This window comes from Schistocerca americana, chromosome 8, assembly GCF_021461395.2.
Source record: "Schistocerca americana isolate TAMUIC-IGC-003095 chromosome 8, iqSchAmer2.1, whole genome shotgun sequence".
In the NCBI taxonomy this organism is placed as follows: Eukaryota; Metazoa; Arthropoda; class Insecta; order Orthoptera; family Acrididae; genus Schistocerca; species Schistocerca americana.
In genome coordinates this window covers 524412034-524427344 of record NC_060126.1, presented here as the reverse complement: position 1 = coordinate 524427344, position 15311 = coordinate 524412034, and the positions used below count along the sequence as shown (strand labels likewise).

General features: G+C 39.6%; 1 protein-coding gene across 1 annotated transcript in view; it reads right to left on the bottom strand.

The window, feature by feature from the left end:
• Window positions 1-6059: 6059 nt before the first annotated feature.
• LOC124544988 (flotillin-2) overlaps window positions 6060-15311 on the bottom strand; it is a 318114-nt gene continuing 308862 nt past the window's right edge. The window contains exon 8 of the mRNA XM_047123744.1: window positions 6060-7275. Coding sequence (XP_046979700.1) covers window positions 7246-7275 — 30 coding nt within the window. The 3' untranslated portion in view covers window positions 6060-7245. The remainder of the gene's footprint in view (window positions 7276-15311) is intronic.

Here is a 15311-nt window from a genome sequence, read left to right as displayed (position 1 = left end):
ACCACATTTAGATACTTTCTGCAGAGATAGTTCAACACAGTAGGTGAAGGAGCTGTGAAATGGACTAGTATGTTTAGTGTGGATCAGTGATGAAAATCCTTTAAAAAGAGATAAATCTATTTCAAAGATTTTAATAGTGCTAACACTCACTACAGAATGAATTTTTTGATATGACAAATGTTGTTTGTCAGCTGTGCAGATATGCACTTACTACTGAATGTCATTAAAGTTCAATTTATGTCTCTAGAGTAAAAAATTTTGCTTTCAGACCATTGTCTTGCATATTATTATAATGATTATTGATAGTAATTTATAATCACTTCACATGCTGCCTATTGCTCAAGAATAATATTCATCATTGGCTGTTGACTAATTTTTATCACTTACTCATATTCTTCTCCTTGGGCTCTCAGGATATATTTCGATTATAAGCATCACACATCCTTGACATTGTTCCTTTAGAAAGACTCCAAAAGACCTCAAAATCACTCATACAGAATTTTGCTTGAAATACTAGGAATCAGGAGATTATGAGCCTGATAAATCAAAATAAAACTGTGGTCATTTGAAAGCAGAGCTAGATTGTTAAGAAAATGAACTTACCCTCTTAGATATTGATTTCTAGCAAATATTCGCATTATAAGGAACAAAGCTGCAAAATCAACAAAAACCTAAAAAACTGACTTGCATGAAAAAACTGTTACTTTCTGCTACAAAAGGAAAATAAGTGACTGAAACAGACCTGTCAAGTTATAAAGATACAATGTACACTAAAAAAAAGAACTTTCTAGTGCTTCTTGAAGAGCATACATGGAAATGAAGAATTGACAGTTTCTCAAGTTATGAAGGGCATGATTTCACAAATGTTTAGTAACAAACTTATCTTTTGAAATGTTTGGAACATTCAATTGCTATTGTAATTAAGATTTCTAAAAATGAATAAAAAGTATCAAAGGAGAGAGGAAATTTGAAGTTTGGTCATCATTATGTTTAACTCCTTGTGTATGATACATGGTGCGAATCTGTGGGACTTTTCTCATGTGCATATTAATCATGTTAACATGAAATAAACATGACAGAATTCTCAATGTTGAAACAGAGCTTCTTAATTATTTTATGACTGATACAAGAGAAAGACTTCTACATTGTACCTGTTTACATGTTTTACTCAACTAGGTTCCATGATGGAATGTTGAATGCAAGCATTTGATAGCTAAACAGGACTGTAAGATTAAAGCATGGAGGCAAATTCAAGGATATCAAACTGGTGATATGCACTTCTACAAATAATAAATGCCATTTTCTTATTATGATGAATGGAAGTTAAGTTAATCTGTTGTTCTTAACATCAGAATTCAAATAGCTCACAACACAGTGGATAGTTAAAAAGTGTAATCACTATGTTTGTAAACAGTAGCTACTGTTGGTACTCCATTACTGGAAGCATCTGGTACATGGAATGAAAGAAAAATGTCATTTCATACCCTGCCGAAGATGCTATGCCCCTAGATAGTTTTGTCAATGAACACAAAGTGATGTGCAATACATTTCCGGATATTCACTGTGGCAAAACTTCATATGAATACATTTGTGAAATATTGTTGCAATTTTAGTTTATTTTGAACACTTATTAAGAGTCATAAGGATGATTGTTGTTGCTGATAAAACCCACATATGGGGAGCTTAATCATTCAGCTAATGGGAAAAGAATGTTAATAGATAGACTCAGTAATCTATGCACAATTAAATGTATGTAAAGAGGAAATGGTAGTATTGCTGTGCATATTCTCAACAACTCGGTGTGCCAAAGGTGAGCAATACAGTGCAAAAAAAATGTAAGCTGCACTTTCCACTAATTCCAACAACATGTTCATTCAGTATACAGAACACCACTTGGTGACTTCACTATTCATAATCTCAAGCAGATGTATGTATGTAGAGTAGATCCTGCATGAAATCATTCACAAACATAGTGGAAATACATCTTTACATCATGTAGAAGGCAAAACAATACCACACATGATGCTAAAGGTCAATTTAGGAGAGTGAAAATACCAATAGGAAAGGGCATGATACGTGACATAAGGTATGTCAGATGGGATGTGTGCATATTATTGTCTAACGTTTCATGCATGAGAAGTACAGAAGAATACATCATCAGACAGATAGCAGATGTAATTGATGTTACTATACATGTAAAGAACAAAAATATACTTCAAACAGACTGAAAGGTCAAGCTCAATGGTTAAGCATATGAACTTCCTTAATACATTACCAAACTCCAGTACAGTTATATTGCCTCAGACAGCAAAATTAATTTTAAAGATTGTAAGTTAGGAACTGTACTTGTTGAAATATACACATTACTCACACAAACGCTCAGTTTGAACAGGAAAAATGCTATAATGAGACATTAAAGAGAGTGTCTACTTACAGGTCATGGAGCAATAATGATGGAATATTTTAGATTATTTGGCATGATGTTTTTGCAGTCAATGGCTTCACATTTAACACAGTGGGATATGAAATTAACATGAGAAAATTGTGTCTACTTTTACAACACAATTACTATGGAAGGTTTGTTGTTCTTTTTATAATAAGTATAGACAGTTCATACAATAAACTATGGTTCTCTTTATCTGTCTCCTTTTGGACAGAAAGAACATCTGCAGTGTTTCCAGAAGTTTCATCTGCAGTGTTGCTAACACAGTTGGTGAAGTATATTACTGATAATGAAGATGGCATAAAAGGAACAAGGATGAAGCTACTGATGTAAATTCTAGTTACTCTAACGTAATCATACAGTTATCTTCTTCATATATGGTATTTCTGTTTTTATCTGTTACAGCTACATAAGAAGTAAAATGGTGTTTTGCTATTTCAGTAAATAAAATGTAGGTATGAAGAAAGAAAACACTTAACTGGGCAGCCACATAATAGGAAAAATAATTATTTATTCTTGGGTAATTAATTTTAAGTATCAGTGCAGCGAGTCATCTAATACAAGTGAACATGACAGTAAAAAGTGCTTTTTTTATAAAATAAAAAATAAAAAAAATAGAAGTATCTAATTAAATTTAAATTTATTTGCTGCTGGTCACTTTTAGTATCATAATCAACCAGCCTAAAACAATCCATGACAACAATGTAAATATTTTCAAAGAGATGGATAAGCAATGACATATTTATAGTAGCAATTTGGAAAATACTATCACAGTACTTTATTGACAACCACACTGCCTATCTGTGTTCATCATTCCACACATTATGAAGGTATTCCTTCCCATTTGTTCTCTGCATATGTGACATCATATATACAGACATGCAGAGTCATTATCAGTCATACTTAATAATATTATCACATTGCAGCTTTGTGCTACTCTTTGCTGTGGTCTGCTATGTTATTGATTGTCTATATATCTTTTGGTGCATTCACTCACATTTACTGAATTTTTACTCTGCACAAACAGGGCATGTTTCAGATTGCTTTATAATAATGTCAATGTCAAAACTGTCCAGTAGCAAAAGAATTTGAATGAAATTAACAACTGCCAGTGGAAAATGATAAGCTCTAATTGTTTATAAAGTCTGAAAGAAAACCACCAATTAAAGTAACTGAATAAAATAACACATGCAAATAAGAATAAAATTAATTGCTACAGCCCAGTGTTTAGATGCAATACATAACAACAAAACTTCTGCTACTAACAAATAAGTGGAGTGGAGAGAAAACGAAAATTGACAAAGAAGATGGCTATCTCCTGCCAATATATTTTCTACTGAATTTTACAGGCAGCGAAATTTTCTTACCCTTTTCTCATTTTAAAGATAATGAAAAATACAAATATTGATAGACAGATACGTCAATATGCTGATTCAAGGATACAGCATCACTAAACTGTTATCAGTGCTGGTCACACGTGGTAAGTATGATAAATATTTAAAAGAACTTTACACAGATTTAAAGCACTGTAAATGAGAGGTCTAGAGGCTCACTCTAACAGAGATATGTGAAGTCACACTTTTGTGAGACAATGGAATGAAACTATGATCCAACTAAATCTACTGTGGCCACTATGCATACAACGATGTTGTGAGGGCCATGGAAATTACTTGGAAACTGAAACATTTTATGTCCAACTTAGTACTGTGCTAGCAATTCTTCAAGCAGGAAATTACAGTTATGGGTTGCACTATCTTAAAGAGTTACCAATGCTTATTTTAAGATCATAAATCATCACTTGAATTACTGCACCATTAATTCCTCTTCTTGAACCTAATGATGACAGCACATTTTTACTAGTTCTTAATGTCTTTAAACATTCTTTTATCTAGAACCACCCTCTGCATATATGCATGTGTGTGTGTGTGTGTGTGTGTGTGTGTGTGTGTGTGTGTGTGTGTTTGTTTTAATCCCTCGCATCCATTATGAGAAAAACACAGTTCTTCATTATGCACATTGTATCTTTATTGTATGTCTCATGCTTTCTGGTACAGATAACAGGAAATGAATAAAACACGAAAATAAAAATACAGGAGCCAAGGGCTGGAAGTGGGAAAAAGTTTGTGAGCTTATACAAAAATAATCAGGTTCAAGCATCCATAAAGATATACACAGAAAAATTAATGTCAGTGTAATAAAAATTATTGCTTGCAATACTAAACACCAATAATACCTACAATCTTTTGGCTTATAACATCTCTAGATGACCAATGAAATACAAACAAATCTTACATCCTGTAGCCTTACATTATTTCTTGACTTCAGATAACATTCATCTCCAAATACAATTACATATAGCCCAACTTTTAACATAAAATATACAGTTTCTTCAAGACTAAAGTCGTATCTACTTGAAGGTACAGGAAGGCGTCTGAGTATTATACTGAAATATTTGTTACATTTTCTTTGTATTTTAATATCATCAGCAGTATAGAACAACTAATTTTTTAAAAAAAGGACCGTACACTGTATTTGGCAATTATCTGATTCCATACTGAGAGAAATGTTTATTAAAAAAATTAAGTTATTAACTATACATTGAAAATATGTGTATATAAAATTTTAGTACTACTTTTTATGTACATTTTTCCTCCTACTAAAAATATACACTAAATGTCTTATTTCCAACATCATAATTGGCAATAATTTTAGTATCTGCATTTTCAGTGACTGTTTTTGTCTGCAATATATTTCTCATTTTTTTTACTTATTGTTGAATTCCATTATATACATTTTCTTGGTTCATGTCATTGTCTTCAGATATTCAAAATAAAAGCTGTAGGCACCGAAGTTTTGTGACTGTACAATACACACAGGAAAATAAGCATCACTTTAGTAGGCAGTGCTGCAGCTGTTTCACCAGTTTTATAGAATAAGGTACATAAATGCATCCATCACTTCATGCAGTAACAGCAGAAAAGTAGCTGCTGAATAATATGAATCCAGAAAAAGCTATAGCTTGTGGCAGTGCTGGTTAACAACAATTTTGTTAGCCTTGGAAGGCATACTACTATTCTTAGCTAAATTCTTTACAAATCTTAACATAATTCAAACAGAGCACTTCTATCAATAAAAACTGTACACACTGTGCCCAGGAGATAAACCTTAATTTTCAAGGACTTAACATCAACCTATCTTTCTCTCCATACAGATGATAAAAACAAGACTTTTGTTAAATCTATTAAAATCAAAGTATAAATCAATCATTAGTGTTTTGCATTGATAGAGATGAGTAAACAGTTCATAAAGAGTGTGATGAAGCCACCTCAAATGCATTTACTTTTTGTCGGAGAGTTTAACTGCTGAAAAAGCAGTAGCTGTTTTTAAGTGAGCCATGATAAAATTACCATTTATTAAGTCTTTTAAACATATTTTTACAATTTTGTGATATAACTTTTAATATTTCATTATGAAATAAGCAGTTTTCCAGAGAGCAATAGTGTCTCATTATTTACTGCTGTTGTATATATATATATATATATATATATATATATATATATATATATATATATATATATATATATATATATATACCTCTGTACATGTCACACCAGAAAAAAAAAACAGTAAGTACTTTCAATGAATTTGCACACAAAAAAACTGCAAGAATTTAGAAAGATTCATAACAGCACAAAGTGTCTGTTATGCATGTTACAAAAATTTGATGAGGAAATTTACTAATAACAAAGTTCTTTGAAAAAATTTGAGTTGTAAAAATATATTGCGCACTTTTTTTCTAAAAATTTCACAAGAAAGTATTATTATCTAATTTATTACAACAGATTTCCAGACAGTTGGCAAAAATATTTGTTGATGTACCTGATATTACTGTTATCAGAATGGAACAGATGAAGTCTTTGTGAACAAGAAAGTAAATATATCAGTTTAAATTATTTAAGGGATAAAGGCACACTATTTGTGCAAAACATCTGCTACTTGTTAAGTCCTTGAAATTGGAATCTTACACACAAAACAGCCTGGCAGTAGGGAAAAAAACTGTGATGAGTGCTCTGTGTGAATTATGCTCACTGAAAGGGGGCGGTCATAATGTGCCCATAAGCATAGACAAATTATGTGATTAACTTTCTGAAATGTGCTGCAATAGTGACAGCAGCTGAAGTACAATTTAAAAATTTGAGCAGTCCTTTCAGGCACAAACATAACAAAATAAATGAAAACAATGAGCATTCATCCACGAGAATCTATATAACAGTCTATCATGTGGGTGCATAATGAAGCTAATTTTGCATGTAGCATTAGAAAATTTGATAATCATGATTAAATGTCAGATTTTACTTGTGTTATTCAGTTTTCAAGAGAGATATGAATAAGAACAGATAATATGGGAATTTCATAAGAATTTTTGCTTGGCATTTAGTATTTAGAAACTTGTGCTTCATGATTTGGATAAGCAGTTGAAAGACTGGTCTGTTACTATAACAAACCATGTATTTATTTTGAAATAAAAATATTTTGCACAATGTCTTTTGTAATTGTAGACATACTTTTGAATAATTTGAATTATGGATGTACATACAGCAAGCAATTAGGATGTATAAATTTTACATTCATCTAGGCGCCAGACAAAATACCTGAGGAAGAAGGCTTATGTTTAGAGTTCTAATAAACTTTCCCATTACTTCTTTTTGATCCCTTGTTTTCAGAAATTTAAAAGAAGTAGAGATTCTATCTTAATGAGAATCACTGTACGGTGTAGTTATGCAGCTGGTTTGCTCCCTGTATTATTTAGCACCTGGGACCTTACTTAGGACCTGAAAAACACAAAATTACATGTGTTTATTAAAAGCGAATAATGTCTATGAAATAAAAAAAATGAAAAATTCTAGTGAACACTGCAAAACAGTTTAGGAGCTAACAATTATAAATGGCAACCACATGATATTATGAAATGCCAGCTTTATAATGTGAATGACAAAACACTTTAAACTCAGATTAAATATAGAATAATTATATATAAAAACAAAGATGAGGTGACTTACCGAACGAAAGCGCTGGCAGGTCGATAGACACACAAACAAACACAAACATACACACAAAATTCAAGCTTTCGCAACAAACTGTTGCCTCATCAGGTAAGAGGGAAGGAGAGGGGAAGACGAAAGGAAGTGGGTTTTAAGGGAGAGGGTAAGGAGTCATTCCAATCCCGGGAGCGGAAAGACTTACCTTAGGGGGAAAAAAGGACAGGTATACACTCGCACTCACGCACATATCCCTCTCCTTCCCTCTTTCCTGATGAGGCAACAGTTTGTTGCGAAAGCTTGAATTTTGTGTGTACGTTTGTGTTTGTTTGTGTGTCTATCGACCTGCCAGCGCTTTCGATCGGTAAGCGACCTCATCTTTGTTTTTATATATAATTTTTCCCACGTGGAATGTTTCCCTCTATTATATAAATATAGAATAAGTTAGAATATCCATTTCAGTAAAATCATTTATATTTTTATGAATATAATAGAGGGAAACATTCCACGTGGGAAAAATATATCTAAAAAGAAAGATGATGAAACTTACCAAACAAAAGCGCTGGCAGGTCGATAGACACACAAACAAACACAAACATACACACAAAATTCTAGCTTTCGCAACCAATGGTTGCCTCGTCAGGAAAGAGGGAAGGAGAAGGAAAGACAAAAGACAAAAGGATATGGGTTTTAAGGGAGAGGGTAAGGAGTCATTCCAATCCCGGGAGCGGAAAGACCTACCTTAGGGGGAAAAAAGGACAGGTATACACTCGCACACACACACATATCCATCCACACATACACAGACACAAGCAGTATTTTGTAAAGGCAAAGAGTTTGGGCATTTTTTGGGCAGAGATGTCAGTCGGGGCGGATGTACAGAGGCAAAGATGAAGTTGAAAGACAGGTGAGGTATGAGCGGCGGCAAATTGAAATTAGAAATTAGCGGAGATTGAGGCCTGGCGGATAGCGAGAAGAAAGCATATGCTGAAGGGCAAGTTCCCATCTCCGGAGTTCTGACAGGTTGGTGTTAGTGGGAAGTATCCAAATAACCCGGACGGTGTAACACTGTGCCAAGATGTGCTGGCCGTGCACCAAGGCATGTTTAGCCACAGGGTGATCCTCATTACCAACAAACACTGTCTGCCTGTGTCCATTCATGCAAATGGACAGTTTGTTGCTGGTCATTCCCACATAGAACGCTTCACAGTGTAGGCAGGTCAGTTGGTAAATCACGTGGGTGCTTTCACACGTGGCTCTGCCTTTGATCGTGTACACCTTCCGGGTTACAGGACTGGAATAGGTGGTGGTGGGAGGGTGCATGGGACAGGTTTTACACCGGGGGCGGTTACAGGGGTAGGAGCCAGAGGGTAGGGAAGGTGGTTTGGGGATTTCATAGGGATGAACTAAGAGGTTGCGAAGGTTAGGTGGACGGCGGAAAGACACTCTTGGTGGAGTGGGGAGGATTTCATGAAGGATGGATCTCATTTCAGGGCAGGATTTGAGGAAGTCGTATCCCTGCTGGAGAGCCACATTCAGAATCTGATCCAGTCCCGGAAAGTATCCTGTCACAAGTGGGGCACTTTTGGGGTTCTTCTGTGGAAGGTTCCGGGTTTGAGGAGATGAGGATGTGGCTCTGGTTATTTGCTTCTGTACCAGGTCGGGAGGGTAGTTACGGGATGCAAAAGCTGTTTTCAGGTTGTTGGTGTAATGGTTCAAGGATTCCGGACTGGAGCAGATTCGTTTGCCACGAAGACCTAGGCTGTAGGGAAGGGACCGTTTGATGTGGAATGGGTGGCAGCTGTCATAATGGAGGTACTGTTGCTTGTTGGTGGGTTTAATGTGGACGGACGTGTGAAGCTGGCCATTGGACAGGTGGAGGTCAACGTCAAGGAAAGTGGCATGGGATTTGGAGTAGGACCAGGTGAATCTGATGGAACCAAAGGAGTTGAGGTTGGAGAGGAAATTCTGGAGTTCTTCTTCACTGTGAGTCCAGATCACGAAAATGTCATCAATAAATCTGTACCAAACTTCGGGTTGGCAGGCCTGGGTAACCAGGAAGGCTTCCTCTAAGCGACCCATGAATAGGTTGGCATACGAGGGGGCCATCCTGGTACCCATGGCTGTTCCCTTTAATTGTTGGTATGTCTGGCCTTCAAAAGTGAAGAAGTTGTGGGTCAGGATGAAGCTGGCTAAGGTAATGAGGAAAGAGGTTTTAGGTAGGGCGGCAGGTGATCGGCGTGAAAGGAAGTGCTCCATCGCAGCGAGGCCCTGGACATGCGGAATATTTGTGTATAAGGAAGTGGCATCAATGGTTACAAGGATGGTTTCCGGGGGTAACAGACTGGGTAGGGATTCCAGGCATTTGAGAAAGTGGTTGGTGTCTTTGATGAAGGATGGGAGACTGCATGTAATGGGTTGAAGGTGTTGATCTACGTAGGCAGAGATGCGTTCGGTGGGGGCTTGGTAACCAGCTACAATGGGACGGCCGGGATGATTGGGTTTGTGAATTTTGGGAAGAAGGTAGAAGGTAGGGGTGCGGGGTGTTGGTGGGGTCAGGAGGTTGATGGAGTCGGGTGAAAGGTTTTGTAGGGGGCCTAAGGTTCTGAGGATTCCTTGAAGCTCCGCCTGGACATCAGGAATGGGATTGCCTTGGCAAACTTTGTAAGTAGTGTTGTCTGAAAGCTGACGCAGTCCCTCAGCCACATACTCCCGACGATCAAGTACCACAGTTGTGGAACCCTTGTCCGCCGGAAGAATGACGATGGATCGGTCAGCCTTCAGATCACGGATAGCCTGGGCTTCAGCAGTGGTGATGTTGGGAGTAGGATTAAGGTTTTTTAAAAAGGATTGAGAGGCAAGGCTGGAAGTCAGAAATTCCTGGAAGGTTAGGAGAGGGTGATTTTGAGGAAGAGGAGGTGGGTCCCGCTGTGACGGAGGACGGAACTGTTCCAGGCATGGTTCAATTTGGATAGTGTCTTGGGGAGTTGGATCCTTAGGAGTAGGATTAGGATCATTTTTCTTCGTGGCAAAGTGATATTTCCAGCAGAGAGTACGGGTGTAGGACAGTAAATCTTTGACGAGGGCTGTTTGGTTAAATCTGGGAGTGGGGCTGAAGGTGAGGCCTTTGGATAGGACAGAGGTTTCGGATTGGGAGAGAGGTTTGGAGGAAAGGTTAACTACTGAATTGGGGTGTTGTGGTTCCAGATTGCGTTGATTGGAATTTTGAGGTTTTGGAGGGAGTGGAGCTGGAAGTGGGAGATTGAGTAGATGGGAGAGACTGGGTTTGTGTGCAATGAGAGGAGGTTGAGGTTTGCTGGAAAGGTTGTGAAGGGTGAGTGAGTTGCCTTTCCGGAGGTGGGAAACCAGGAGATTGGATAGTTTTTTAAGGTGGAGGGTGGCATGCTGCTCTAATTTGCGGTTGGCCTGTAGGAGGATGCTCTGAACAACAGGTGTGGATGTGGGAGAGGAAAGATTGAGGATTTTTATAAAGGATAGGAGTTGATGGGCGTGTTGATTGGCTGAGTGGATGTGTAGGTGAAGGATTAGGTGGGTGAGGGCAATGGATTGTTTGGTTTGGAACTGGTATAGGGACTGATGGAAAGAAGGGTTGCAGCCAGAGATGGGAACTTTAAGTGTGAGGCCTTTGGGGGTGATGCCAAATGTCAGACAAGCCTGAGAAAATAAAATATGGGAGTGTAATCTGGCTAGGGCGAAGGCATGTTTGCGGAGGGAATGTAAATAAAACTTAATGGGGTCGTTGTGAAGGTGTTGTGAGGGTGACATGGTACTAGAAGGTGGAAAGTGGAACACGAGGCTGAAATGAAAATGAGAATAAATATGAAAAAATATATGGGGAGAGATAAAGGTAAAATTAGAAAGCAAACGGAGATCTGGTGTGAAAAAAGGCGAAAAAGGGTTGGTTAGGGCTGGGCTATGTTGATCCTATGGTGAACTTGTGTAGGTAGATAATGATGTGCATAAAGGTTAGGTGGTTGTGTTGCCGCCAAAACACGTTAAAGGGTGGAGAAATTCGGGAAAATTTCGAAAAAACTACGTGAGGATGTATTAAAAGGAGTGGTTTGGTGGTGGCAGATTATGGAAATGAAGCTAACAATTGTTTGATGAAGAAATAATGACGTTAAAACCTGTGGGAAGCGGCTAAAAATGATCGGTGATGTGAGAAAAACGGAAATGGAAATAAAGCAAAAGTTATTAAAACTGCCGAAAGGGTTGTTTAATAGCTGAAAGGAACTGTTTGTGGACTGGAAACGGTGGATTTTATAGCAGCAAAGCGGAAAAAAAATTTTTTTTTTTTTTTTTTTTTTTGGTTATGGTTTGGAAGTGATTTACGTATTATTACGTATTATTGAGTGTATATCGACGGGATAAAATTGTATACTGGATTACGGTAAAAAAGGAGAAGGTGAATAGAAAGTGAAACTGCTGGCAAAAACAGAAGGAGGAAATAAGACGACAGAAAAGACTTCGAAATGTAACAGTGACAATAACAATAACGATAACAATAACAAACGTGATTGTTGGCTTCAAATTAATGATACGAATATAATAGAGGGAAACATTCCACGTGGGAAAAATATATCTAAAAAGAAAGATGATGAAACTTACCAAACAAAAGCGCTGGCAGGTCGATAGACACACAAACAAACACAAACATACACACAAAATTCTAGCTTTCGCAACCAATGGTTGCCTCGTCAGGAAAGAGGGAAGGAGAAGGAAAGACAAAAGACAAAAGGATATGGGTTTTAAGGGAGAGGGTAAGGAGTCATTCCAATCCCGGGAGCGGAAAGACTTACCTTAGGGGGAAAAAAGGACAGGTATACACTCGCACACACACACATATCCATCCACACATACACAGACACAAGCAGTATTTTGTAAAGGCAAAGAGTTTGGGCATTTTTTGGGCAGAGATGTCAGTCGGGGCGGATGTACAGAGGCAAAGATGAAGTTGAAAGACAGGTGAGGTATGAGCGGCGGCAAATTGAAATTAGAAATTAGCGGAGATTGAGGCCTGGCGGATAGCGAGAAGAAAGGATATGCTGAAGGGCAAGTTCCCATCTCCGGAGTTCTGACAGGTTGGTGTTAGTGGGAAGTATCCAAATAACCCGGACGGTGTAACACTGTGCCAAGATGTGCTGGCCGTGCACCAAGGCATGTTTAGCCACAGGGTGATCCTCATTACCAACAAACACTGTCTGCCTGTGTCCATTCATGCGAATGGACAGTTTGTTGCTGGTCATTCCCACATAGAACGCTTCACAGTGTAGGCAGGTCAGTTGGTAAATCACGTGGGTGCTTTCACACGTGGCTCTGCCTTTGATCGTGTACACCTTCCGGGTTACAGGACTGGAATAGGTGGTGGTGGGAGGGTGCATGGGACAGGTTTTACACCGGGGGCGGTTACAGGGGTAGGAGCCAGAGGGTAGGGAAGGTGGTTTGGGGATTTCATAGGGATGAACTAAGAGGTTGCGAAGGTTAGGTGGACGGCGGAAAGACACTCTTGGTGGAGTGGGGAGGATTTCATGAAGGATGGATCTCATTTCAGGGCAGGATTTGAGGAAGTCGTATCCCTGCTGGAGAGCCACATTCAGAATCTGATCCAGTCCCGGAAAGTATCCTGTCACAAGTGGGGCACTTTTGGGGTTCTTCTGTGGAAGGTTCCGGGTTTGAGGAGATGAGGATGTGGCTCTGGTTATTTGCTTCTGTACCAGGTCGGGAGGGTAGTTACGGGATGCAAAAGCTGTTTTCAGGTTGTTGGTGTAATGGTTCAAGGATTCCGGACTGGAGCAGATTCGTTTGCCACGAAGACCTAGGCTGTAGGGAAGGGACCGTTTGATGTGGAATGGGTGGCAGCTGTCATAATGGAGGTACTGTTGCTTGTTGGTGGGTTTAATGTGGACGGACGTGTGAAGCTGGCCATTGGACAGGTGGAGGTCAACGTCAAGGAAAGTGGCATGGGATTTGGAGTAGGACCAGGTGAATCTGATGGAACCAAAGGAGTTGAGGTTGGAGAGGAAATTCTGGAGTTCTTCTTCACTGTGAGTCCAGATCACGAAAATGTCATCAATAAATCTGTACCAAACTTCGGGTTGGCAGGCCTGGGTAACCAGGAAGGCTTCCTCTAAGCGACCCATGAATAGGTTGGCATACGAGGGGGCCATCCTGGTACCCATGGCTGTTCCCTTTAATTGTTGGTATGTCTGGCCTTCAAAAGTGAAGAAGTTGTGGGTCAGGATGAAGCTGGCTAAGGTAATGAGGAAAGAGGTTTTAGGTAGGGCGGCAGGTGATCGGCGTGAAAGGAAGTGCTCCATCGCAGCGAGGCCCTGGACATGCGGAATATTTGTGTATAAGGAAGTGGCATCAATGGTTACATGGATGGTTTCCGGGGGTAACAGACTGGGTAGGGATTCCAGGCGTTTGAGAAAGTGGTTGGTGTCTTTGATGAAGGATGGGAGACTGCATGTAATGGGTTGAAGGTGTTGATCTACGTAGGCAGAGATGCGTTCGGTGGGGGCTTGGTAACCAGCTACAATGGGACGGCCGGGATGATTGGGTTTGTGAATTTTGGGAAGAAGGTAGAAGGTAGGGGTGCGGGGTGTTGGTGGGGTCAGGAGGTTGATGGAGTCGGGTGAAAGGTTTTGTAGGGGGCCTAAGGTTCTGAGGATTCCTTGAAGCTCCGCCTGGACATCAGGAATGGGATTGCCTTGGCAAACTTTGTAAGTAGTGTTGTCTGAAAGCTGACGCAGTCCCTCAGCCACATACTCCCGACGATCAAGTACCACAGTTGTGGAACCCTTGTCCGCCGGAAGAATGACGATGGATCGGTCAGCCTTCAGATCACGGATAGCCTGGGCTTCAGCAGTGGTGATGTTGGGAGTAGGATTAAGGTTTTTTAAAAAGGATTGAGAGGCAAGGCTGGAAGTCAGAAATTCCTGGAAGGTTAGGAGAGGGTGATTTTGAGGAAGAGGAGGTGGGTCCCGCTGTGACGGAGGACGGAACTGTTCCAGGCATGGTTCAATTTGGATAGTGTCTTGGGGAGTTGGATCCTTAGGAGTAGGATTAGGATCATTTTTCTTCGTGGCAAAGTGATATTTCCAGCAGAGAGTACGGGTGTAGGACAGTAAATCTTTGACGAGGGCTGTTTGGTTAAATCTGGGAGTGGGGCTGAAGGTGAGGCCTTTGGATAGGACAGAGGTTTCGGATTGGGAGAGAGGTTTGGAGGAAAGGTTAACTACTGAATTGGGGTGTTGTGGTTCCAGATTGCGTTGATTGGAATTTTGAGGTTTTGGAGGGAGTGGAGCTGGAAGTGGGAGATTGAGTAGATGGGAGAGACTGGGTTTGTGTGCAATGAGAGGAGGTTGAGGTTTGCTGGAAAGGTTGTGAAGGGTGAGTGAGTTGCCTTTCCGGAGGTGGGAAACCAGGAGATTGGATAGTTTTTTAAGGTGGAGGGTGGCATGCTGCTCTAATTTGCGGTTGGCCTGTAGGAGGATGCTCTGAACAACAGGTGTGGATGTGGGAGAGGAAAGATTGAGGATTTTTATAAAGGATAGGAGTTGATGGGCGTGTTGATTGGCTGAGTGGATGTGTAGGTGAAGGATTAGGTGGGTGAGGGCAATGGATTGTTTGGTTTGGAACTGGTATAGGGACTGATGGAAAGAAGGGTTGCAGCCAGAGATGGGAACTTTAAGTGTGAGGCCTTTGGGGGTGATGCCAAATGTCAGACAAGCCTGAGAAAATAAAATATGGGAGTGTAATCTGGCTAGGGCGAAGGCATGTTTGCGGAGGGAATGTAAATAAAACTT